Genomic DNA, 27468 nt, shown 5'->3' on the forward strand with positions numbered 1-27468 from the left:
CACTAATAGCAACAACTGATTAACATGAAACTAGCATTCTGCATGTGAGATGCACGTGCAAGAATAATGATTTTTGCATAAAAATATTTTTATTATAATATAATATATAGTAGTTTGTATTTTTAATCCATGAATTTCTTGGAGTATAGAAGCTTAGTTACGCTCAAAAAGTTTTGGATAATTGAAACCTCCAATGAAAAAGGATTAGAAAAATTCCATGTTGGTAGAATGCTAGGAAAGATTTTTTTTTTTTTTCGGAGATTAGGCTGCAGCCTTTGAAGTGGCGGCGGTTTGCTTTCCTGTTCTAATTGGATGTCTTTGCCTCGTAGATGAATAGCCTCTTAGAAAGTGTATATCTGCGCCCATGCCTTGGTAGCACGATAGAAGTGTTTTACGATAAAAAGACGAGGTTTGAGGGAGGTGTTGTAAGGCTGAGGCAAAGATAGTTCAATGTCTAAGAGGTTATTACTTTAAACAGGAATTGTGTCGTGTATGAAAACATTTGTCGAACAGAAGATATTCTTGAAAACCCGATTGGCTAGCGGCGTTGCCACGGTCTGTGCTGGTATGCCAGAATTGCAATCCATATTTTCGAGTGGGGATTGTCTAATCCACTCGATCCTTTGTAAGTTGTACTTGTTCATGGGCAAACATACCATTAGATGGTATTTAGATAATACGACGCGTGGTGGCTGATGTCTTGTGTCTTGTGACGAAGTCTTGTTAAAAGGGTGGCTGTGGATTCCCAACATTTTGCTAGCGGGCCCCCCAGCTGTCCTCAGTCTCGGTCTGAAGTTTTCCATAGACAACATGGTCATGGAAATTGCTTTGGGGTGCCAATGAGGGCATGTGAAAGGTTCATCTGGTTCTTCTCGTGTTGGCTTTACAATTTTGCATCCTACTATCCATAGTGTGTCACGACTAGATGCCACATGGCAGGAGGAATCTCGTGGGTGTATGCGAAGTATGCGGTACATAGCAATAGTTTCAATGAAGATGGAGCCGTGGAGTTTGGACTCTGAATTAATTGCAGTACCTTCTTTCATTGCTACAATTGTCAAAAAATCGCGATCGTGTGTAAAACTTAACAGTTCGGCAAAGAAACATTCTACCGAAGGTATTGCATTTATTTCAAATTTCAACTTTTTTTCTCACGTTTGCTTTTTTCGTGCCTAGGGCTGGATCTGAGTCGGATTAGGCCAGGCTATATCCCAATTCGACCCTGGTTCGAAAAATTTTTTCTGGCTTCGGATCGAGCTTAGGCTCGATTATTTTAGAAAAATGAGATTTGAGCTCGGTCCGAGCCTATACTCAAGTCCGATTGATCAAGGCAAGCTCTCAAGCACTGAAGGATCGGGCAGTGGCCATGATGTCGAGCATGAGATCGATGATGGAGTTGCAAAGGGTGTGCTCGCGATCGTGATTGCTGTAATTAGGGTGGGGTGCTCGTTCTTCGGTAGCACGACAGGTAGGAGATGGCGACCGCTTGAATTCGATCAAATCAAAGAGGAGAGGGTTAGGGTTTACAAAGAAATGAAGGCAAAAAAAATCAAAGAAAGAAAAACCTTCGAAATTGAGGGGGAAGTGGGGAAGAATGGCGGAGCTCACCAACATCGCGCTACCACTCCCTAGTGCTTGCCGTTGCTGCGTCTTCTCCTTCTTGGTCAGTGAAGTATTACTGGGATAGAGGTTATTAGGTCATTGAAGGCATTGAAGAGGGCGGTAGTGGATAGGGGCAGGCATCGAGGGCTCGAGGCGGCAGTCGATGGCAAGCAGTCGGAGCACTCCCAATCTACGGTGGAGGTGAGGATCAACGAAGACGATGCCATGGAGAAAAACAAAGGCGAACCCGAGGGATGGCGAGACCAAGCCTTAGAAAAGCTTTGGAGGAGAGAGAGATCGAGCTAGCATTCGGGCCCAGGCTCGGGCTGGCCCCCGAGTTGAGCCCAGTATAAGTCCGAGCTTGGCCCGAACTATTGATGGGTTCTATATTTACATCCAAACCCGGCTTGAACTGTTTCGGAATAAGTCTGAAGTCGATCCGAAGTCAGTCCGGTCCGACAGGCCTCAGGCCGGTCCGAGCTCAGTTCCAGTCCTATACATGCCTTTTCTCCATCTTTAGATCAGTACTCTGCCTCTTGATAGAAAATAATTTTCTAACATAATAAGAAATATATTCTTTGATTATATTATCATTATTTTATCAAATGTATTAAGTGACATTGAACTATTGAGAACGTTTTTACTACTAAATGTATAAATATTTTGGTAATCTAAATTTTTTAGAACTTTTATCTCTGTCCTTCTTAATTTTAATTGCTCAATTAGCTTTTTACTATTAATATGACCAACTATGCCTTTTTGGGTTAAGTCACCCTTTGTTTATTTTTTGGGTCAAGTCACCCTTTGTTTATTTTATTCTAGGGGTGGGTATGGTCGGGCTATTTAAATGATCTTTTAATATTGAAACCGTCATTGATGAAATTGATCTGAGAAATCCAAATTCAGTTCAATTATGTTTATCAGGCTGATGTTCCATTGCCCGGTCTAAGTTTAAACATAAAAATTCATTTTATATAATAGAAAATATAAGAAAAAATTAGAAGGATATGTTTATGGATGTATACCTATGTATGATAGGCATGTTTTGAATTGTTTTTTAAATTTAATTAAAATCTAAGACCATACCGTACAAAAATATCTAATCCTTAATTTACTTCTAATTTATGATGCTACATTCTTTTGATATAGTATTTTTCCCAATACATTTTAAGATTTGTATTCCAGTCTAATAAATTTTGCGTTGCTTGTGTCATGACCGTGAACACGAAGAAACATATTATGCCTGTGATCAATTGATTATAAGTTGAGAAACATCTGAAAGATTTAAAAAAAATTTCTTTTTTCTTGAAGAGTTGCTTTAAATGGTAACAATCCAGGAGTTGGTTTTAGAGCCAGTTGCCTTGTCCTTCGAGAAGACGAGAAAACTGAAAGCAGATGACGAAATATGACCAGAAGATGATGCAACGGCCAACAGTGCCTTTCGTGATTGGCAGAACTTCTTTTCAGCGTGGCACAATGAGGAATCACACCCAACAATAGAAGAACAAGATAGAAAAGGATAAGCAAAGACACTTGATAAAAACTGTGCAAAGCCAGGTGGTTAAGGGTCATACAATGTTCTATTCTTGGCATAGATATAAGGTATAACAAAGGGAGTAACTAAGCTAAAAATTGAGTGCCAGGTCGATGATATTTGAAATGTATACCAAACAAATTACGGATGAAAATTCAAGCAAAGCGTTCAATGAGTCTTTCAATGTTCATACTTGTTGGGATATACCGACTGACCCCTGTACGTCGACTTATCCTCGGACCGGTCTGACTGATGTCCGACTCTACCGACCAGACCAACGGACGACTCCGACAATGACTGCCGATAATATTCGATCGAAGGTATGTCGGCCGAACAGATCCATACTATTTTCGATCGATCGAACGGCCGAATCCACGTCACCGACTAACTGTCAGGGGTGGCAGTCGATGTCCGACTTTCACAAAGCACCAGATCAGCCGATGGTGTCTTCGAGTCACCACCCGACGATCCGACAGTCGAATATCGACATACAGTCGGCCAGTCCGTCCAAATGCCGTACAACCGCTATGGGCTGTTCTCCTGTCAAAGACATGCTGTACGACCGTCGTGGGGCATTGTCCTGCTAAGGACATGGGTTAATGACCTGACAACCCACGCCGATTTGACAGCCCCCGACGATTTGACAACTCTCCAGTTGTCTGCACCATTAATGGTGGGATCATACCGCATTCTACTATAAAACGGGATAAGGCAACAGTCTTGGTAAGCTATCTCAAGCTTTCTCAGGCATGGGTAAGCTCTCTGAAGCGCCTCCAAGCTCTTGAGCTCTCTCTCCCTCTTCCGCTGAGCTCCTGATTTTTGACTGTTGCCTAGTCTCCTCTCTGACTTGACCGTCGGAGGGTCCCTGTCGGAGGCATCTCCGGTCAGTGAGGACTTTCCTTGCAGGTGCGCGACCTCGGCGATCGGACGATGGGGAGATTGGCCGCTACAGATTTGGCGCGCCAGGTAGGGGGCCGACAGAGGTAAGACAACAAGCTCCATAGAGCTTGAAAAATCTCTCGAGATGACGAAAATCAGGACTCAGCGATCGAGAGCTACCGGGTCGGCGAGGCACTCTTCTCATCGGGAAGAGGCCCCTCCTTTACCCTCCATAGCGGAACCCAGCTCTCCACACCCGGTGGTGACCACGGAGGCACAGATCACGGCGATCGTGGGCAAATGATCGTTCTGACGGATGCGGTCAAAAACCACCAACAACAACCGGCTCAGTTGCCGCAACCACCGGCGGAACAACCGGCGGCGCACCCTATGCCGTCCAGAAGCAGCCGCCGACGCCCGCTTCAACTTCCGTCTCCTTCTCAAGAGCAGCCGTCTCAGCACTCCCACCGAGAAGGAGCGAGGCGGCCACGGTGCGACACCCACCGGTCTCGGCATCCCTCTCCTTTCCAACTGGAACGAGGGAGGAAGGAGAAGCGGCCACGAACACCGTCCGCCTCACTTTCAAATTCGTCGGGAGGTTCGACCCCTGGGATTTCTCAACACTGATGGTTAGACGACTACGAACGCAAGTTCGAAGAAATCGACCGTCGGCTTACCCAGCTCCAGGCAGATGGTCAGAAGTCTTCGAATGACGTCGACTTCCAGACCACCCAATCTCTCTCCCGATTTATCTTCGACGAACCGATCCCTAGTCAGTTCAAGATGCCTTATGTGGAGCCTTACGACGGCTCCACCGACCCAGTTGAACATCTGGAGAGCTACAAGACTCTCATGATAATTCAAGAGGCAACCGATGCCCTTCTCTGCATCGACTTTCCCGCCACGCCTCGTAAAGCTACCAGGGCCTGGTACTCCGACCTTCGCTTAGGATGTATCCACTCCTTCGGATAGCTCGAGCATTCTTTCGTGGTCCGTTTCAGCACCAGTCGGAAGCCGCTACGAACCTCGGACAGTCTTTTCTCCCTCAAGCAGGGAGAAAATGAGACACTCCGACACTTTGTGGTCCGATTCAATGCGGCCACACTTGAGGTCCAGAATCTCAACGAAGACATGGCTATCTCGGCCATGAAGAAGGGGCTAAGGGGGTCCCGGTTCACATATTCCTTGGACAAGACCCTCCCCCAGATGTATGCCGAATTGCTGGAGCACGCATACAAATACATGCGCGCGGACGAAGGAGCTTCTGACTGGCGTCTGACCGAGGGCACGGGCCAAAAGGAGAAGCGGAAGAAAAATCGGGCTCCTGCTGAACCCAGCAGGCCCCACTGATAGACGGGTCTCTCCCCGATGATGGAGTCTGAGACCGACGTATCGCAGGTATGACTCCTACACCCCTCTCTCCGCTCCTCGTGCGCAGATCCTGATGGAGATCGAAGGAGTGAAATATCTACGACGGCCTCGGCCTCTGAAGGCAAAGGACCTCGACCAACACATTCCGATAGTCGAATCTATGGCTCGATCGTCGAACCTACAGCTCTATCGTCGAATCTATGGCTCGATCGTCGAATCTATGACTTGATCGTCGATCGCCGAATCTATGCCGAATCTACGTTTCGATCGCCGAATCTACGCTAAATCTATATTTCGATCGTTGAATCTATGTCGAATCTATGCCTCGATCGTCGAATCTATATCGAATCTACGACTCAGTCGTCGAATCTATGGCTCAATCGTCGAATCTATACCTCGATCGTCGAATCTATACCAAATCTAAAGCTCGATCGCCGAACCTACGACTTGATCGTCGATCGTCGAATCTACGGCTCGATCGCCGAACCGACGGCCTCCGCCTCTGAAGGCAAAGGGCCTCGACCAATGCGGCTGGCTAACTTGCCGACTTAACTTCAACTAAGAAGGGCAAAATGCCAAGACGATCGCGATCGCACTCGCGACATACCGACCTGGTCACGATCGGTAGAAGGATATTCGGCTTGCCACCATTTATCATACGTCCCAACGTATCACACCCGACCAAGGATCGGACAATGGATATTCGACTTGTCATCATTATCCTATCCGAATACGTCGGACTCTACTCGACTATCAGACTCTACGGAATGATCGTGTCGACGTGCTACGTCCGACCAAGGGTCGGACAACGGATATTCGACTTGTCATCGTTATTCTATCCGACTACGTCGGATGCTACTCGACTATCGGACTCTACGAAATGATCGTGTCGACATGCTACGTTTGGAGGTTGGCCGACATCCGACCCGACATGCACGCTCGACCTACAGTCGGGATGACTCTCGACCATCGGATCCTATGCAACTTGTACAACAGTCAGGACGCCGACCTGCGATCGGGGCTTGCACTGTCTTTAGCATGACGCACGCCACTGACTACTTTGATCGGCTACGCTAAATCCTACCGAACATCCTAACGAGGTATGTCGGAGCTACGACCTATACTCTTGGGGATGGCTCAGCAAATCAAACACTTTGAACCGCATGCGGAAAAAAATTTGAAAAGTCTTTGATTTCATTTAGTTGAAGTGATTTATAAAATTGGACCGAAGTTCGATTACAAAATTAGGCTGAAGCCCGATTACAAAATTGGGTCGAAGCCCGATTACAAATATCAAAGACGAAACAGAAACAAAAGAATACAAAGATAACAGAGCAGACACTCCGACTATTCGTCGGAGTTGACTTCCTGCATCGGGAAGAGTTCGGGAGCAACCGGTGTGCCCGCTCGGGTCGGGGTGGGATCGGAGGTTGGAGCCGCCTCACCTTCGGCAGCTCGTCCTGCCGGCAGTGGGTCGGCCTCCTCCTCTGCGACTTGGTCTTCCGACCCTGAAGGAACGACGCCGCTCAAGTTGAGCTCCGGGTGCAGACTCTGAATCGCGTCCCGGGCATCCTCGTACCCCACCCGATAGGAGGCGAAGCCGCTCTCGAGAAGCTCCTCCCGATACTCATCCGAGCCACGGAAGTCCTCCACCGTTTGGCTCAATGCCTCTTTGGCCGACTCCACCTCCGCCTTCGCTATGTCAGCATCGGCTTGGGCGGAGGACAAGTTCTCCTCGGCCTTAGCCAGGTTCTCCAGGCTAACCCGAAGTTGTTCGCGCTCGGCCTCGAGCTCCCTGACGCAGCTGTCTCGCTCATGCCGCAGTCGGTGAACGGAGCAGGTCTTGCATTGGACTTGCTCACGAGCCGACTGAAGTTCGGCCTCCGAGGCGTCTAGGCCGTTGGTGAGTCGGGAGATCTCCTCCTCGAGCCTAGCCTCGCGGTCGACCGACAACTTCAGCTGGTCCACCAGCGTCGCCTTCTCAACTTCGACAGTTTCGGCCCTATTCTTCCAGGCCGTCCGGATGTCGCCGAACCTCCGGTACCCGGCCGCCAGCTCGGACATATTGTAGATCAGCTACAAGTAGAAGGTCGGTCGTCAGAAAAATGAAATGATGAAAATAATAATGAAGAAAGAAGAAGAAGAAGAGCTCACCTGGATCATGGTCGGGTAAAAGGAGGAGAGCATCTCGATCACCGGCCGACTCCTCAAGAGCTCCCGGTCGGCCGGGAGAATGATTGCCTGACACAACCTCCTGGCCAAGTCGTGGTTGGCCAGGGCCGACGCTCCCTCGGGGACCCGAATGTCGGACGATGTGACACGACCCGCCGACCTCGAGTCGTCCGTCGGCGCCATTGGAGCCTTCCCCCGATCAGTCGCCTAGGCCCGGAGATCGGAGAGGGACGAAAAACTTGAACTCGACTGAGTTCTTCCTGAGGGTGCGACGGGAGCCGCCGCAGGTCGTTCGGGCTCATGTGCTTCTGCCCGAACCTCTTCCATGGGCAGGGAAGCCGACACTCCTTCGGCTGCCCCCTCAGCCGCCCCTTCCTCGGACGGCGCCTCGGGTGGCACCGCCGGCACCGACAGGGCGATGACCGGTTCAAAGCCCGACGACCGTTTGGGGTCGGGCTACGCTGCCGCCGTCGCAACGCCGGTCGGGGATGATGTCTGAGGCCTCTTGGGGGGCCGCGAAGGTCCGACTCCGGGCACTGATCTCTTCCTCGCCGCATATTGCTGAATGTCGGCGTCTGTCAGTCTTACTCTCGGCGGCATGCCTGCAATTTCAACAAAGGATTAGCGTAAGTCCGAAGACGGATGAAAAAGCCAAAAGACGACCGACAGACCGAACAGTACCTAAGTGGGGAACCGAACTCAGGCCGGCGTCGTACAGAGCTTGCTCGATGACGAGCTCCCTCTGCTTCGGCACCGACACATCTTTCAGTCGGTGAAAGTCCTCTCGGTCTCCAGCCTCCACCCGATTGTTTTCGTTCGGCTGAGTCCGAGGGTCGCCCCAGCGAGAAGGAAACTCCCAAGGTAGTGAAGAAGAAGCAAAGAAAAATTGGTTCTTCCACCCGTAGATCGACGATGAAAGATCGGTGATGAACGAAAGACCCTTCTGGAGATTGAAGAACCACCACTCTTGGGCTTTCGGGTGGGGTCGAGGACGAAGAACGCCCGGAAGAGGGAGATGCGGGGAAAGGTCGGCAAAAGCCGACACAACAAGGCGAAGCTGATTATCAACCGGACTAAGTTCGGCACCAGTTGCGTCGGACAAAGCCTGTAATAGTCCAAGACGTTCCGGACGAACTTCGGAATCGGAAAGCGAAGACCTGCCCGAAGGTCCTCGACATAAAAGGTCACCTGGCCCGGAGGTGGGTTGTTAACTCGACCCTCAGCCCCAGGGGCGAAAAGCCCGAACTGCTCCGAGATACCGTACTGCTGCTTAAGCCGTTCGACGATCGGTCCCAAAAGCGAAGAAGCCTCCACCTTCGGGGTCGACCGGGAATCGTCGGTCGGGTTCCCCGACTGACTTTCTCGAGGAGAGGTTCTAGCCATAACGCTAGCCCCAAAAAGGAGAACAAAAAGAAAAATACCAAAAGAGAAAGGATGCAAGGAGACAAGAATGGAAAAAACTTCGAGAAGAGCTTTCAAAGGAAGAGAACGGAGACAACTACCTGGAATTGGGGGATAACTTGACAGGGCCTCAGCGTCAGGAATAGATTTGCAGCAAAAAGTGAAGTTTTGGATGTAAGTGGCCGCATATATATAAGACCCTTCAACGGTCGAGATGAAAGCGCGCCGAAGAGGGTTTCTCAGATGTCGACACGTGGCAGCGTCTAGGCCCTTCCTCGATCCGACGATTCGACACACCTGCCCCCAGATCGAGCCACGTCGTCTCCATCCGTGTGAGCGGTTCTGGCCCAATAGGCCCCTGACATGTGGCGAAAAAACTGCATCTCGGAATTAACCAACCGACGGCAGTTCGCGTTCTCAATGAGACGGCGGTTTGCGTTCCCAATGAGACGTCTGATACCGGATCGTCCATTGGTATGGTTGCCAGAGTCGGAGCATGACGTGATAGAAAATCACTTCTTTCATCCGAGGCCATCGCCCACGTGTTCACGCGGGCCAACACGACATCGGACTCAGGAGTGGGGGGGGCAACTGTTGGGATATACCGACTGACCCCTGTACGCCGACGTACCCTCGGACTGGTCCGACCGACGCCCGACTCTACCGACCGGACCGACGGACGACTCCGATAATGGCTGCCGACAATGGCTGCCGACAATATCCGACCGAAGGTATGCCGGCCGAACAAATCCATATTGTTCCCGACCGATCGAACGGCCGAACCCACATCACCGACTAACTATCGGGGGTGGCAGCCGATGTCCAACTTCCACAAGGCACCAGATCAGCGGACGGTGTCTTCGAGTCACCACCCGACGATCCGGCAGTCGAATACTGACATACAGTCGGCCAGCCAGTCCAAATGCCGTACAACCGCTATGGACTGTTCTCCTGTCAAGGACATGCTGTACGACTGCCGTGGGGCGTTGTCCTACTAAGGACATGGGTTAATGACCTGACTACCTACGTCGATTTGACAGCCCCCGGCGATTTGACTACTCCCAAGTTATCTGCACCATTAATGGTGGGATCATACCGCATTCTACTATAAAACGGGATAAGACAACAGTCTTGGTAAGCTATCACAAGCTTTTTCAGGCATGGGTAAACTCTCTGAAGCACCTCTAAGCTCTTGAGCTCTCTCTCTCCCGCTAAGCCCCTGATTTTTCATTATTGCCTAGTCTCCTCTCTGATTTGACCGTCGGAGGGTCCCCGCCGAAGGTATCTCCGGTCAATGAGGACTTTCTATTCAGGTGCGTGATCCGGACGATCGGATGATGGGAAAATTGGCCGCAACAATAACAGATGCTGTTTAACGTAGAAATCACGGCCATCTGCTGTTATAAGCTAGATAAATTAAAAAATAGGTCCAGTACGTACATGAAAATTATAAATATAAAGTAAAATTTGGAAAAGATTTAAGTGATGGTGGTAATCATTCCTGCATTGAAAAGATAATGCATGCAGAAAATAATCATAGTACCATACGCAAAAGGCACGTATACTTGATGGTCCAAGGTTGCAATTTTGTACCGGAAGGAAACGTTGATAAGATTGTGGATAAGAGGGAACACAATTGACTGCCAATCTCAGGTGGCATCTGTACTATTCATATACTCAAATGTTTAATAGTATGAATTGATAGGGCATAGGTAAAAAGGATTCCTTCAGCTGTCATAACCAATTCTATAAAAGCCTAGATTCCGATACCTGCTTGTTGCCAATCCTAAATACCAGTGCAAGAATAAGAAATAATATCCTCACATGCATGTGGAGCTGAAGGAAAACTTAATAACATCTGTTGATGTATGTCTAATTCACGTGGTTAGGTGAACCGACCGGAACACACTGAAAAGAATAATGAAGAGAACTGTTATTCCGGGACCAAAATAATGTTTAAACAGTGTTGCAGACATAAATCTGATTACTCTTCTACTAAAAATTTTATTTTGTAAATGAAACATGACAATTTAGGACACAATGATGGAGAACTCAAGGAGAAAAGGTTCACATCATTGAGTCATCCATACATGTGCAGAACTTTGAACTAGGGTAGTATTTGCACATCCTTGTTCAAGTTTAAAGAGGACCATTCAATATGCAAAAGCTTTCTTGAAACATCAAGATGGATGATAAAGTCCTTTTCTTCTTGCCTTATCTTCACAAGTCATTTTTGTCATTTTGCCCTCGCCCATTCAAGTATGGGGCATCCGTGTTAGATCTGGGAAGTCCTTAATTTAGAATCTTTAAGGTTGAATAGGATACATTGAGACAATTTACAAGCAACGACAAGATATATTAATTACAAAATTTTTCTTCATTACATTATTCTTTTTCTATTTTACAAGAACCACTTTACAATATTTAACACGGCAAGTACTGCTGGAGACATTGTTTCAAGTTCTGAAAGGTCACAGGCTTAGATACAAATGAATCCATCCCATTGGCAAGGCAATCAGCAGCGCTCTCAGCTAGTGCATTTGCCGTCATCTGCAACACAACAATAGATATGAGGCATGACCCTCATTTTTTCTCTTACAGTTCAAGTTTGTCCAGACTGTAGGTTGTGCCTTGACAGAAGGCATATATGTAAAAGCTGAATAATATAATGAGCTAATGTCTATGTCCACATTTCTATAGTCTCACAAAATATCGCACTTTTCATTCTTCAGTGACACAACAACTTAAACACAAGATAATGTGCTATGTGCAAATAATTTTGAAAAGAAAAAGAAGCATAGCATGCTGTACAAAAGGATGTAAATTGAAAGGTAATATATTTAAACATGTCCATCTTCTTGATAGTAAAAAGATAATAACATGTGATAACCATGACTGAAAGTAATGGGCCTGTTCTGTTAGAAAACTTACTGCAACGATAGGAATCCTTTTTCTGCACCGTCCTGCTTCTGGACCATGTGATGGTGAATCTGGGCAGGTTATAGCATGATCATCTCCATTTGCTACGGAAGCATCCCAGCAACCATGTTCTTCAAAAGATCGAATTAATCTGGTGGCTTGCATTCCATCCATTACTGGCATGCAAACATCCTGTAAAGTACCATGGAGATCAATATTACTGGCTCATAAAGTTTATACTGTGAGCTGCAAGTATTAGTGTACAATTATTGTGCAGTTCTGCTTCCAGTCAATCTGTTCTAATGCCAACATTTCAGATAATAAAAAATGACAACCAATCTCTTCACTGCCTTTCAGGTTATAATGTTATTAAGGAAGACCTTTTTCATGTCATGCTTCATATTGGTTGATCAGAAATACCCTTATGCTTGCAGGTTCCACATACAGATGCTATGCTTCTAATGATTGATCATGACATATGTAGTTTAAGTTCAAACAAGACCTTGACTTGCAAAAATAATTTCTGGCATGACCTGTGGCTGCTACGTTTAAAATTCATGCTGTCTTTCCAATTTTGTGCTAATAACTTGCTGATTTGTGCTTTTTATGGCACTTTGTCATTCAGACAATAGCATTCCATCCACTTGGCCAACAAACAAATCAACAAGATGGACTATTTCTGGTTGCATTTCAAACAACAGGGACAACGATTTATTGGCATCAGCACTTCCAGAGCAAGTATTCATGGAGAGAGTTTGGAATTTATTTTCAAGGTCCTTCCAGCATCAACAACTGCACAACAAATATATGTCCATGAGATGTGGATGGGCATTAAAGGCCGAGGAATGGTTTTTACAACTTTACTCATAGTTTCCCATACTTTTGACTATAAACAATCTAATATTAGATGGACATTTCTTCTGGGTTAATTTAACAGACAGACAGATGAGAAGCTATTAGCTTGTAAAAGAGTTTCCATGGCACCGTGATTTCTAAAAGGCAAGAATTTGTGCCAACGGAACAAAAATAGACATGCTACCACTATTTTCTAGTTTTCTTGAAACTGATTACTGCTACTTATAGGAAACAAGATGAGATAATAGATATGCACGAGACTTGGATGATGTTAAGTGGTTATCTCAAATTTATTCAGGAGTTCAAAAATAAGCTTCAAACTGTAACATATAACTAAAACTACTTGAAGTAACAAGCCAATTATGAGAAAGACACCATTGCACTGCAATATTCATAACACCTGGTAGACAATGGACAGTACCACAGTCTTCTTAAAGAAAGCATGTAGAAGTCTGTGATTTGAATATATATATTTATCACTGCAGAAATTCTGATAATAACTTCTCCAAGACTGAAATCAATATTTGAAAAGATTAATGCATGGTAGAGCTAAAATGTAATGAAAGTGCAAGCAAATACACAATATAAACTTTCACCAGAATCAAATAAGCTATGAACAAAACTATAAATGTTTTATCAAACCTGAAATTTAGAAAGAAAAAAAATTAGTTCGGAATATTACCATCAAAATAAGGTCATAATGAGAATGCTGAACTGCCCGAATAGCTTCTAATCCATTATTCACAACATCTATTTTATGACCCAGCTGCTTCATCATTGACTGTGCCACCATTACATTGATCTTGTTATCTTCTACAAGAAGAATTTTGAAAGAACTTGTGTCTGACGTGCACTTAGATTTATCATCTTCTTTCTCATGCCTCAGGCTTTGACAAGTTGGTACACACTTGCCACTTGCAGCCATATTAGCTCCCTCTGAGAATGCCATTTGGCTTTGCTGCAAACCTGAAGTCCTCTGGGTTCTGCTGGAATCCATAATAGAACCGTCAAATTTATGCATTACAAAGCCATTACTAGAATCTTGACATCCTTCATCTCTTCTGTTTATCCTCCCAAAATCATTAACATTATGCCCTAGACTTTGCTGTAAAAGCCCTTTAGGTTCAGCTACCGTCTTTGTTGCATCAGAAATTTGAGAAGCCCCATCAACAGAAGTCCTTGATGTGCCATCACTAGAGGAGAATGAGTCAGACTCTGACAAACCATTTGAACTATCCAAGGTACCAAGCATGCTACTGCCAGAAGGTTTTGTCTTGCGAACCGTGGATTCATCGGATGAGAATAGAGTACCCCGAGTCCGAGGCTTAAAGATAAATGACCCATTTATTTCATCAGTACTGGAATCAACTGAAGTTGCTGCATCTTCATCATGATCATCAGGACATTCCCTCTTTAAAGGAATCTTGTAAGGCAACACAAAGGTAAATGTCGATCCACAATGCTCTTTGCTGGTCACGGTGAGATTTCCACCCATCAGCTCCACCTATCTCAGATGCATTTCACAAAGCGTAAGAACTATGAGTGACTTTTATAAGACGAAGGGAAAAGAAAACGAAAGAAAATCTATTATGTCATTCTCAATACCAATGCCAAATCAATGTATATTTCGAAATCTCCCAAAATGTATTTATTGCAGAATTCTAAGCAGAAATCTTTTACTCCATGGGACCAAACATGGTTTTCACCTTTGATGGTTCCAAGAAACAACAAACAGCATTCAACTTCTTATTTGTAAATAACCATGCTCACTACAATGTCAGTATCTGTATAAGAATAATAGCCTGAAGTGTTGACTAAGCAAACAAGATGAACTTCCTAAAACCTCGAGCAAGCAGAGTTTCTGTTAAAAAAAAAAAAAAGAGGATTCGTTCATAGGAGAAAAGACAAAATATTTGGTAAATATGAAACTATTTTTTCTTTATTTTCAAGACCGTTTTGATAAATTTCTTAAGCTAAAAAGAACCAAAGATTGGTGCCCCAAAAGAAGATTCTAAAGAGATTCAAGATGTATGTCCATGCGACCTAACTAGAGACGTTATGGAAGAGAAGCAAAAGCAAAGGAGCTATGTTCGGAATGTTTCATGCTCCAAAAAAGTAGAGAGAGATAATATAAACTCCCATATCAAGCCCAAAAAAAAGAAAAAGGGAGAAATGTAGGCCAAGAATTGATAACATAAACCTTATGTAGGAAAAAGGGTCTGCAAAATTCTAAGCTTGAGAACCCATGACGTAAGAAGTAAAAGATGTGAGATGCAATATTTGAGTGGAAACTGAGATAATGAGTTACGTCAAAGCAGAATGCCAATTAAAATTGGAGCCAACACTCAATTGGTCCTTATCAAAAAAAAAAAAAAAAAATGCTCAATTGGAAACTAGATGATCAAGATATTAACAAACCCAGAGCTATATACTGTTGGAAATAAAAATGAAATGTAAGAAAAGCTCAAAACAGGTTTTCAAATGGTTTTGACTATCTGGTGCTAGAGAAAACACAAAATTGTCATCCAACATTATTCACCAGCCCAAATAATTGATTGTGGAACTACATGAAAACTACATTGCACTACACCATCTAATACAAGCTTGGTTCAAACTTCTATTGCTTTTGATAGCTGCAGGAATGCTGAAAGTCAGAACTTTAATATATACCATTCATCAAGAGGTGCTTGGTACAGTCACACCATTACCTAATATTGTCCATACAAACTATGGGCAAGCCTACAACCTGTAGGGTGCAACTAGAGAGAATGGCTACTTAAGAGGTTGAAAGACTGCTTTGCCGCATCAGATACAAAAGTTGATCAAGCCAAGAAATGTGAATGGAAAAGAATGATTATAAAAGAAGCTGATTTGTCTCACCAGCTGTTTGCAGATTGCAAGACCAAGCCCTGTTCCTCCATACTTTCGAGCATGATCTGCACTTGCTTGCATATACTTTTTGAACAATGAAGGTAGTGCTTTCTCTGTTAGATGGAAACAATCATGTGTAGGTAAGTAATCCAAGAACAAAGAAAAAGAATTTTAAGATGGTTATTTTCAGAAAAAAGAAGAAGTACATTCTATACAGCATAAATGAATATGGCAGGCTCTACAGTCTGAAGTGGAGTTAAAAAGAACCTGGTATTCCAATTCCAGTGTCATACACATCACAGCGTAACCACACAATTTTTTCATAGTTCTGATTATACTTCTCAGGATCTTCATTGGTCAAATGATGCTTCTCACTAGTGTTTTGGTCAGGACCTTCTTGACAAGTTGAACAATGTGAAGTTTCTCTGTCAATATAACTTTGAGTTTCTGAAGAATTCTTTTTTGGTAGTCTTGTTGATGGTAAAACAGCTGTTAGATCTTGATGGTGTTGTTCTTGACATCCAGGGTATTGCTCAGAAACCACATGAAGGTTTATCCCAACTTTCCCTTCATGTGTAAACTTGATTGCATTGCTGCAAAATTATTTTGCATGTAAGTTCAAGATATTCACTTTAGTTTAGCATCGAACAAAAGAGAAAATATATATAAAGTTTCCATCAGTAACGGACAAAAATTGCAATATTGTTGCATGGCACATTGTATATCTTTCCTCACCCAAGAACCGGGAGAAAAAAAAAAAAACTGCCCCCATCAGATTGCCCAAATATTTTTAATAGTCAGCTGAAAAACCTTTGTCCTTGTAAGAGCCTTGATTTAGGTAAAGATATGTATTAGACTTGTCTTTGATCAACTATTCTAATGAATAATCATTCATATGTTACATATACAAGAGATGGACTAAACTTCCTTTTTCTACTCCTTGATATTTACTTCAGTGTCTGATACATGTACAAGTTACCAAAATTATCCAATATGAACATGAGTACTCTCCATCAGCAATTGCAGTCTCTTGAAATACTCAAAGAAGTGTATCTATGTATGATGCATGCATGTTATAATTTAACACTCTGAATGGTTCGTGTATCTCTACTATTCCCCTATAAGCATTTGCATAAAATGGTTACCACCCAAACAAACCTTGGTTTCTTCCTTGGATGTCATATTCATGTTCCCTAGTTTCCCTCCCTGTTTTAGTGTCTTAATTTACTTTTTCATCATGACAATAAAGGTAAATTCTAAGATTTCACTTTCTTGACTTGATACAGTAAAATTGAGTAGAAAGTGTTGCTCAACAATGGATTTTCCAATTTCACTTATAGAGCTAGAAAGTTTTTCATGAAGAAAATTCCTCACTTCCAAGCATAGACTTGAGGAGAAGGCTTTGGAATGAATGTGATGGATGCATCCAATAGTCAGAGAATTTTCCTAATAATTTTATACAGAAGTTTGATCTCATTCAACAAAATGTATAAAATTAAAGTGTCTGCAGATGCTACTCAATGTGGAGAACCAATTTCAGTAATAAGCATGACCATTCCATTCCAAATAGTTTAATGAACTAGAAAGCATGAAACCAATTTCAGTTCAATCGTTACAAACCAAGCATGCAAGTCTAATTTAGATCCTCACCTAATCAAGTTGGTCAGGATTTGCCGAATTCTTAAAACATCACCAATAACCTGAAAGAATGTCAGATGGCCATAATTATAAGAATAACTAAAGGAAAGCCAGATTAGCCATGCTGTTGTTAAAAAAGGAACTTGGCATGTTGCATATGGTTAATAACTACAAAACATCTACTGTTTCCTGACACTAGTTAGGTTCGAATAATTAGACAAGAAAACATTAAAGGTTATCAGTTAAAAAGGGGATAACTATCAGTGTAATACAATGCACAAAAGTATGCATGATAACAGACAAGTATCGAGCCATATACATGATTATGGGTTTAAAATTAGATGATCTTCTGGAGCAAAAACTCTTGTAACTTGTTTAAGCAAATAAAATTAACCATTAACCTCTTTATGGACTAAGCTTTCTAAAAATGTTCCAAAATTCTACCATTATCTGACAATGAGTTCCTGCACAGGCTATCAAATTTATTATCTCATTAAAAATATTTCCACCATTTTTCTGAGTCCATGATTATAAATATAACCACCATTCTTTTGCAATTTCACTAAGTCGGAAGTTTCTGTAGAGCAGGTGGATGCTGTAATCCTGAGAGTCTTGCCTCTTGAACTGTACTGAAGAATTAAAATAAAACCATAAATATAGAAAGTATGCACTAATTAAACTCCTACCTCGACAGGAACATCATCATCTACATGTCCTTCCAATGTCAATTCCTTCTTCAAAGATGCAGCTGCAGTCTGGAGGACGTGTCCAACTACCTCTCTTGGTCTAAATCTTGTAGCCTCCAACTTCATAGCTCCTAACAGAAACAAAAAGAGCAATGTTCAACTTCCTTTACGTTGAACTGATATTCAACAATTACTGGTATTTCTTAAATAATGAAAATGACCGCATCAGAGGTCATCATAGTAAATGCAGTGCTCCTTTCTAATTAGAGAATTGATATACATAAACAAATGGAAAAGTGTTTCAAAGTTGAAAATGATAAAAAATGGTTGGAGAAGCCGAAGAAGACTGCAGAACTTCAGATACTTGTAAAGGCATTTTTTTATGATAATTACATAGTCATCAGTGTAGGCCATGATTTTGGTAGAAAAGTTAACTGTCAAATCCAATATCAATGTAAATTTCAGTAGTCAGGTGCATGGTTTTTACTCGCATGGAATACTTTGAAGGGTACCCAGAACTTCTATTAACGTATATAATCAGTATGAAGCACATTGAATACACCACATTCTTTATTCTTGAACAAGCAAAGCTACTAAGTTGATGACAACAGGTCGTGTTGAATAAGCAACTGTCTCATATCAAAATCAACTGTCACCTATATTAATACCATCATCATTGTGGCACCTTTTTCGTACTTCACTTCTAAATATTTCTCCACAAATGCAAACTCCATGAACCCCTAAATGACTACTTAAACCATTATGACTAATTTAATATCAAAAGATAAAGCTAATAAAAATCACAACAGTTACAAATCAATTGAAAGCGGACATAAATATATTTGTGTATTCCTGCAGTTTCCAGTGTGAGAAATCTCCAAGAAAATCTAAAGCAATACCTGATTCAAACTTGGCAAGGTCGAGTATATCATTTATAAGTTGGAGAACCAGATCTCCAGAGGATATCATCACATCCAGCAACTGACTTTGTTCTTTATCCAATTTGGTGGTTGCCAGAATCTCAGCCATACTCACAACCCCAGTAAGAGGAGACCTAATCTCATGAGACATAGTTGCTAGCATTTGCTTTGCCCGCATTGTTTCCTCTACAAGTGTGGATACAGGGTAAGTATGCCTAACAAAACCATTATTTTTAAAAAGAAAAACAATAATAGAATCCCAATAAAATAAAATGATAAACCTGTTATGTGAATCGTTTTGTTAAGTTCTGTCTCTTTGGCCTTTTGGACAGCAATCTCCTCCCTTAGCTTAGCCATTTTCTCCCTTTTTGCCACCTGTTATGTAATCAAACTGGAAGTGAGTTTTCATCATCATAGAAGTCAAAAAAAAAAAAAAAAATCCAAAAACGATCATTATATGTAATATTAATAGTGTGTATAGCTTAAAGCCACTAGCTATTTAACCAAAAGAAAACAAAAGGCCACTCACCATTTGAAATTGGCATAATGCAACAAATCACAACATCTGATATATGTTGTCGAACAATTTTAGCAAGTCTTATGGGGATGGATACCCATGAAATAGTTAATTTGATGAACAGTTTTGGTAAGGGATGTAACCTCTCGATAGCCTATAATCATGTTCTCTTTTTTTCTTGCAGTCCAGTATTTAATATAAAATAAATATTTTGTTTTATATTATCACAATAACATCTCATAGCATCTAAGTCCTAAGATATTACAAAGCCCCAAAACTATGACACTAAAAACTACTTTCTGGATTCCCATAAAACATAGCATAAAGTTCATTAGTTGACCCGGAATATTTAAATGCCCATTTTATTCTCACATGCCCATCTCACTTTCATGATCCAATGCCTCGAAATTATCAGATAAAACTAAACTAGGGTGCATATGAAAACTTTTACTTCATTTTAGAAGATGTAAACTACATATTGAGATAAAAATAATATTAATCAAGATCTTCCTTTCCCAAAAAGCAGAACAAAATCTAAGGCAAAATTCTAGAAGATTGTAAATAGCAATATATTGTTGCATCATTTAGCAGGAAAGAGTCTTCAAACACATAATATGAGCACAGCTGTAACGAGAATAGGGTTCAGTTAAATAAGGACTGGGAACAGGAGTTGGAAAATAATTGCGTCAGACGAAGCTAGATTTAGAAACAATAGATTAAAAAATATCTTCCAATCAAGATGGTATGATGATGATAACAGAAGTCTCCAATAGGGCAACGATTCCCATCCATATAGAAACTACAGGTTTCATCAGTAGATAATAAGCTGATTATCTATGTAAGATGGACTAAAGAAAACCAGAGGACTCCATAATGAGAGGAAGGGCTTCATACTTGTGTGGAAGGGATGAAAGAAAGATATAAAGAAAAAAAAAATGGTGTAACACCCAAATAATTACCTCCTAATAAGGAAAAAAAATTATAACTTTCAAGAATTCAGTGATGTATAATTTCTATGGAGACAGACAATGAAGGCTGCATACTTATAATTAAATAAGCACTTCTTATAGGTTCTCTTCAAATATGAACCATCTCTGTGATGCTTTTTATGGTGTTAGAACTCCAGGTGAACTGCAAAATGAAAATTTTGATGCAGGAGGATCACCGAATCCATTGTTGACCACTCCAGCCACTCTGATTAGGTTTGGACAGGATCTTGAAAGTAAGATCCACCACTCTCAGAAATCTATAGCAAACAAAAACTTTGGAAAGCCATAACTTTCCAATCTAAGAAGAGTTAGGCAACGCATTAAGAGACAGTTAACTAGGAGTCGAGATCTGCCTCTAGGATGAATTTCATCACAATGTAAATTTGTTGCGATTTTAGAAACTTTCTACCTCTTTTAACTAGAAGGAGAATCTAAAACGGATGCTAAAGGAGAAGATTTCCCTAGGACAAATGGAAGCTTAGGACAGCAATTTTGTACATACTGATTGGAAGAAAGTAAAAAGGGCTTTACCATACTTTCATCCGGTTTCATTTTTAACTAGAAGAAGAATTCGACCCAAATTTGTCCACTCGAACCTCACTAGTATAAATAGAGGAGATGCGTAACAGTTATATTTAGCTTTAATGAAAGTAAAGGGCCTCCTTACCAGGAAACAAAAAAAAAAAAAAAAAAAAAAAAGTAAACGGCCTAGAACCCTGTCTTCAGAAATTCTTAGTATTCTTTATTATTTTGTTTTGAGAGATTCAACTTGTGCAAGTCGAAGAAAATTTCTTTTCTTCTCCCCCATTGGATCAAGTTAGCATCAAAGCCTAGGATCCTATCAATGTGGAGCTTTAATGTATGGTCTGTGAGCTGTACAAGCAGATGGGAGAAAAGCTTTCCACACTTGTAGTATATTGAAAGACAGACAAATATGACTTATATCTCAGCATATGATGATATGAAAGGATGTCTCACTCAACTGGAACGGAAAAACGCACAACTCATGGAGCTGTGACTCAATTGATGCCTTTGGCTCCAACACTTGCTCCTATTATGGAGCCATCTCTGATGTTGGGTATGATGATTGTGCTTCAATGAAGGGGCGGATCAATCCATATGTATCCAAAATCTAAATAGTGAAGCCAGAGTTTCACCATCTTTAATTTTGAATTAGCAGGACCCAAATCCTTCAATAGGAGGAGCTCTGATCCAGGAGGATTACTAGACCTGCTGTGGACCACTCTGGCCAATTCAGGTAGGTGTGGACAGTGTTTTGGGAGCAAGATCTGCCGCAGGCAGGATCCATCGTGATCTGAAACTTTGGAAAGCCATAACTTTCCAATCCAGGAGGAGTTCGGCAAGCATCAAGAGATAAAGTTGATGTAGGGCTCTAGCTCTAGGATAAACTTCATCTCAATAAAAATTTTACTATTTTTGAAAATTGTTTACTTTTTCCAACTCGGGTAGGAATCCTGCTTGGATTCTAGATGGACACACTTCACTAGCATAATCAAAGATCTTGTACCACAATTTTGCACATATTGATTGGAAGAAAGTAAGAAGGGTTTTACCCTACTTCATCTGATTCCTTTTTTAACTAGAAGAGGAATTCAACTCACATTTCAGGACTCAAAGCACGCTACTATAAGTAGAGAATCTGTGTAACAATTTTATTCATCTCTAACAAAAGTAAAGGGCTTACAAATGCGTTTGATAGTTTTTTTATTATTGTATTCCTAGAGACTTGTGTTGAGCAGGTTGAAGAAAAATCTTTCTTCTCCTTCGGATCAGTTTTTTATTTTAAAAAAAAAAAAAACATATTTCTAGTAAGTTTTTGTGGGGTTAATTCTTTAATTTAACTAGCTTTGGCTTATATAATATAGCACATTATTACTTGAAATGCATCCAAAGAAGACATCTTTCATGTATCCATAACAAAGAGTTATAATCATTCTCATTACACACATAGATTCAGTATGATTCGTTAAGAAAAAAAAATATGAGTCAAGTAGGTTGTGATGGATAAAGAAACAACAGATCTATTTATGCTATATATATAACATGTATATATGAAAAAAAAATAACATAATCTAATTTTTAGTCCCAATCCAAAAATTAAGAATCATGAACATTATGATGCAGTCATTGGGCATTTTTAACCACTATAGTTTTCACAAAGAATCTTTTGGAAGCCTTTTTCTCCAAATCCTTCTATTTCAATTTAGCATCTGCAAACGCTGAAAGCTTATGTCTTCTCAAGCACTGAAGTGCATAAAAATTGACTACAACCTTTGAATATTAAATGAGTACCAATATAGCATAGGAGGATTGCAGAAACCAAAAACCAGAAACCAGAAAAGTTTATATTTTGAAAGGATGGATACCTGATCAGTAACATCCATTCCCATATAATTTACACCAATTCTGTCTCCTGTCTTGCTAAATACTGGTTCTACATATATCATAAAAGTCTTTGATCCAAATAATGGGGTATCAAATGTGATTTCCCTCTTCGCAGGTGAACCTCGCTCCAAGACTTCCCTCTTGAAATCCTGAATCTCTTTTACACCAGCACCGGAGAATATTTCCTCATCAGTTTTACCTATAATGTCCTGAAAAATCAGTTACATTCACATCAAAGCTTGAGAAAGCTTGAAAATAAACTGTCAAAACATTGTGCACTTTTTAAAGAAAGAAAATTGGAGCCACAGCTTCGACACTAACTAGATTGAATGCTTTTATTTTTCGCGGTCATAAGGTGGTTATGTTTCATTAATAAATGGAAACAATATACCTACCTATTCTACTGCTTTATCTCTCTCTCTCTCTCTCTCTCACACACACACAGACAAAAATGTTAAAGCTTTTGGAAGTAGGTAGTCAACAAGACAATGAAAGGTATTTTCTAAAGTTTTATTTGCATATTTTGATTATTTTGAATCCTGGAAATTCACAGTTGGAAAAGATCAAATTTGTTCCACGCAACTGGATTTAAGACTCTCTGGTCTTTCAAATGAAAAAGGGAAAACACTGTCAAAGCTTTTTTTTTCATCAATAGTTCAACGGGAAGGCTACAATAATACATAAAAGCAAGAAGAAATGGCAAGCAAATTATGTTTTTTGGAAACAAGCTTACAAATGCTACTTTCTTGCATTAAAAGCATGATATAGTTGTGGAAAGATACAGATAAAAGTTATTTTTTTGGTTGAAGGGAGTGGTTTTTGAAGTAATATAAAGATGAATGATCAAATGACATCTAGAGTACTGTAAAAAAGGAACCACTTAATGGGTGTCTAACCGTCAACAAGTCAATGAGTTAGCAGAAAACACTACAAGACAAGTATGTCAAAAGTTTCAGATATTAAGTTTGTCATTCAAAGTGTAGATCATCTTCTAACTGAAACAAGGAATAATTTCGTGCCACTCTATGGAACAAAACCTTCCAGAATATTTGGAGGAATAGAGTTTGTAGATGCTATTTACTATCACAAACACCATTTTGTTCAAATCAGAATATTGCAAAATCACATTGTCTTTTTTCTGATTTTTGTTCTTTAACATATTAAAAATGTGATTCTTCATTTGATGGAACTTCATTTTTTTTCCCAGGTAAATCTGTTACATTTTCCCCATTTCTTCTAACTGCTACATCTTTCCATTTCTTTACTTCCTTTTTTATGTTTATAAAATATTTGACAGATAATTCCTACAGAGATGCAATCAATGTGGCTAGCATTTTGGACATGCAATATCTGTAAACTTTATGAATTGAGAAGTCACTGGGCTGTCCCCATATATGAATTTGAGTTTGGCAGCCTTATTGACAGCTTTCATTACCAGTTCTTTATTTCATTCTTTAAAACCCTGAGACTATGAGAATTTCATATACCACATTATTTTTCAGATGAAAACTCTAGTTAATGGAATCTAAATACCTCCTCTTCGAGCCGTGGAAAGTGATTATAGATGAATCGGTACCGCAACTCTTTGTCCTGAAACCAAATAACATGACAAGGTTATTCCTAAGAACTACCAAAATAACCATGAGAAAAACAGGACTGACCATCAGCAATATTGTTAATACAACTATGAAAGATTGACATGATTTATATTTGCATAAATCATACCATAAAAAGGTACTGTTGGGACAACTGTGCTAAGTTGGAGATGGTTCACATCTTTTTAAACATGATATTTAATATATCTGTTATTTGCTTAATAGTTAGTTTTGGAGATTTCATAATAGTGCTCTATATCATCAAACTGGAAAGCTAAAAAACGAAGCCAGTTGGTTTTGTGATCATAACATGGGCTCATATATTGAAGAGAAATTTAGATATATAGTTTGGAATAGAGTTTTGACTAATTCGTCGAATACCTGATGACCAATAACAACAGGTGCAGTCTGAAGAATAAAGTGTAAAAAATTATCAGCTCTTTTTAAGATCTGAGACAATTCCTCAACCGGTGACGGCTGTGTTTCCAGGTTCTTGATGTTCTCCTCCAACTTTTGCGTGAGTACGTGCTCCCTTTCAATACTTTCCTCCAGCATTTTATCTAGTCCAATAGCCCGCTGCTTCCAGTAGGTGACAGTATCGTACCCGGCATCTATGTCAAGTTTTCTATTATAACCAAGAATACCATTTCTCCTCCTTGGAACTCTTCCCCAAATGTCACAAGCATCCTCCAAAATAGAAACTGAACGTTTGGAACCAGCATATCTATCTTCCTCAAAACGATGCTCCTCTAGGATCTCTAGTTTCTTGAGTTCAACTTCCTGCCTTTGTTTGCTGAGGATGTTGAGCTCTTCATTGAGAAGTCGAACAGCATTATTGTGCTTATACTCCCAGTGTTTTACAAGGTATGCCAGCTGAGAAGAACCCTTCTCACTGTAACTGGTTAGTTCTAAGAGGCGTTTGAAATCCACAACAGAAGGGTCATCTTTGATCATAACATCCTCCAGCATATCCCGATTCACCCCAGGTCTGTCCATGTTGAACTGCTTTCTGGTTTCATTCCCAATATCATCAGGCCACATAGAAGGCAAGACTTCCATGTCTGCTTCTTCAATAAACTCACCTCCCATCTTAAAGATTGTGTAAGGCAACTACACAGTCACATCAGGTTCTCACTTTAACATATTAGCTCGAAGCAGAAATAGTTCTAGGCATCATCTCATCAGCATAATCTATTGCCACTGAAAGTAAAGCAACATTCAGCCGAACATTATGCTCAATATTCAGCAAAATTCGGTTGCACTACAAGTGGGCTTTCAATGGACAGCAGAGCAGTAATATTTCGGCTACAGCTTGGTCTTGACTCTTCTTAAAAGTACATAAACAGGGCAAAAACCAACATAATTCACTGTTAGAATTGATATCAGTAAGTTTCATACAACATGGAATGAACAATGATGAAAGAAATAAAGAAAGAAACGAAATAATTCATACCAAATATGTAATGATGATTGCGATGAACAAGTGAAGTATGGTGGATGCAATAAATTTGTCAATGGCATTTAAAGAAAGGAAAGCACAGTATGACAAGCAGGTAAATTTACTGAACATGAGATTGCCTGTTAGTAAATCAACAACAATTCCTATGACAAACCCCGTCATAATAGCACTAGTGCAGCGGAACAGAAAAGAGAAAACTCAGCACTTTCAGAACCATGCATTAAAATCTAATACAAATTGGTTACACCACCAAATATATACGTCTGCCTCTGTCCTGAACATATCGGAGAGCACTATTGATACAGGAAACTATTTCTAAAAAAAAAAAAAATCTTAGACTTGGCTTGGCCCCTTCTTGTCTATTATCGAAATTTCAAAAAAAAAAAAAAAAGGGTTTTACAATGTTGAGGTTACCTCGCTACAAATAGAAACACGAAGCTCGACTATATAGGGCATTACTGTGACACAATTATTATCTGCTTTGGATTGGAAAAGTTTTACCGAACAGCAAATGTGTCCATAAAACAAATAACATCCACAGACCCATTGAAATTGTGCAAATTCAAACTAAAAAGGGTCCGTCTATAAGGACCCACATATGCACACGACAAGGAAAGATCATAGCACCATTTGTCTTTTACCAATCCCAATTTCTTGCTTTCCCTATAAACCACTACCAGAAAGGTTTTTCTGAAGACCATTCTCTTTATAATCTAGTCTTCCTCAAGACCACAACCCAATAAAATCTCAGCCAAAAGGATTTGAACTCTAAGAAGAACACATTCCAAAACAGAAGCAATGCGATCGAATTAAAACCCATCTCAAAACCACTTAGAAACATTTTCACATCGAAACATATAGCAACATGATCCTTGACAAAATATATATTTATATAAAAATACCTGGAGCGTAGATCACGAATCCAGGGGAGAAAAGATATTGTCGTCGGAAAAATGAGCGAAAATTTCCCCTTTCTGCAGCCCTAAGGATGTGGTTTGGAGCTTTCCAGAGTGGAGGAATCGAGGACGGAAGGGGGGTAGGGATCTAACAACAGAGGAGGAGACGACCATGTGAGGAAAATAATTTAAAATTGGGAGGTGAAAACGGATTGAAAGCTCAAAGAATAGGCCATGTGCGGCGAGAAAATGGGTGGAATTTTTTTAAATTTTTTTTTAAAAATTTATAATTTATCTTTGGGCTACAACTACAAGAAACGACGACGAGAAGTTTTTGCAAAAACCCCCTCCCTCCGTCGTCCCCGCGCTCGTCGATTGGCGACTTTCCCGCCGTCACACGACGTGCCAGAGAGTGACGACCCTTTTTCAAAAAAAATAAAATAAAATATTTATTTATTTATTGGAAGTCCTCCTACCAGCTCACGCCAGTAAACACGTGATCCAACTTTATCTTGGACGGCTGAGGGATCCTATTTAATTAATTTTGTAAGACAACGGTTGTAATTAATCTGGACGGCCTAGATCTACTCCCGGGGACACGTGGAAGAAAATGGAGTTTGCATGAAAGCATTAGAAACAGGTCAAGCGTCATGTCATGATGTGTTCCTTATTGCCTTGTCTCCCGCTTTCCTCACTTAATACCTGATGATGCTTTATGGTGTCATGTGTGGCCATCATCTCATGTTGATATATATATA

At 41.0% G+C, this 27468-nt stretch overlaps 1 protein-coding gene across 2 annotated transcripts; it reads right to left on the reverse strand.

The window, feature by feature from the left end:
* Positions 1-11235: 11235 nt before the first annotated feature.
* Positions 11236-26975, reverse strand: LOC105050352 (probable histidine kinase 1). Of its 2 annotated transcripts, none has more exons than XM_010930323.4 (13): positions 26717-26975; positions 24737-25679; positions 24294-24350; positions 22742-22969; positions 19130-19223; positions 18828-19034; positions 17929-18059; positions 17255-17304; positions 15872-16197; positions 15614-15717; positions 13416-14237; positions 11891-12070; positions 11236-11509 (listed from the first exon to the last, which is right to left on the reverse strand). In XM_010930323.4, exons 2-13 carry the CDS (start codon positions 25442-25444, stop codon positions 11384-11386), a joined length of 3033 nt encoding a protein of 1010 aa, XP_010928625.1. In that variant the 5' UTR covers positions 25445-25679; positions 26717-26975; the 3' UTR covers positions 11236-11383. The 2 variants fall into 2 exon arrangements, with proteins under 2 accessions (XP_010928625.1, XP_029122001.1); XM_029266168.2 differs by having other exon boundaries at positions 24737-25682.
* Between the last annotated feature and the right edge of the window lie 493 nt (positions 26976-27468).

The sequence above is a fragment of the Elaeis guineensis genome, chromosome 8, assembly GCF_000442705.2.
Source record: "Elaeis guineensis isolate ETL-2024a chromosome 8, EG11, whole genome shotgun sequence".
In the NCBI taxonomy this organism is placed as follows: Eukaryota; Viridiplantae; Streptophyta; class Magnoliopsida; order Arecales; family Arecaceae; genus Elaeis; species Elaeis guineensis.

Excerpts from the sequence above, each read along its gene's own strand:
- LOC105050352 (XM_010930323.4), bottom strand. The coding sequence starts at position 25,444 with ATGGGAGGTGAGTTTATTGAAGAAGCAGACATGGAAGTCTTGCCTTCT. Across the intron at positions 15,718-15,871 it reads CACTGGAATTGGAATACCAG|AGAAAGCACTACCTTCATTG; the intron begins GTTCTTTTTAAC and ends TCCATCTAACAG. Across the intron at positions 12,071-13,415 it reads ATTATGACCTTATTTTGATG|GATGTTTGCATGCCAGTAAT; the intron begins GTAATATTCCGA and ends GGTACTTTACAG.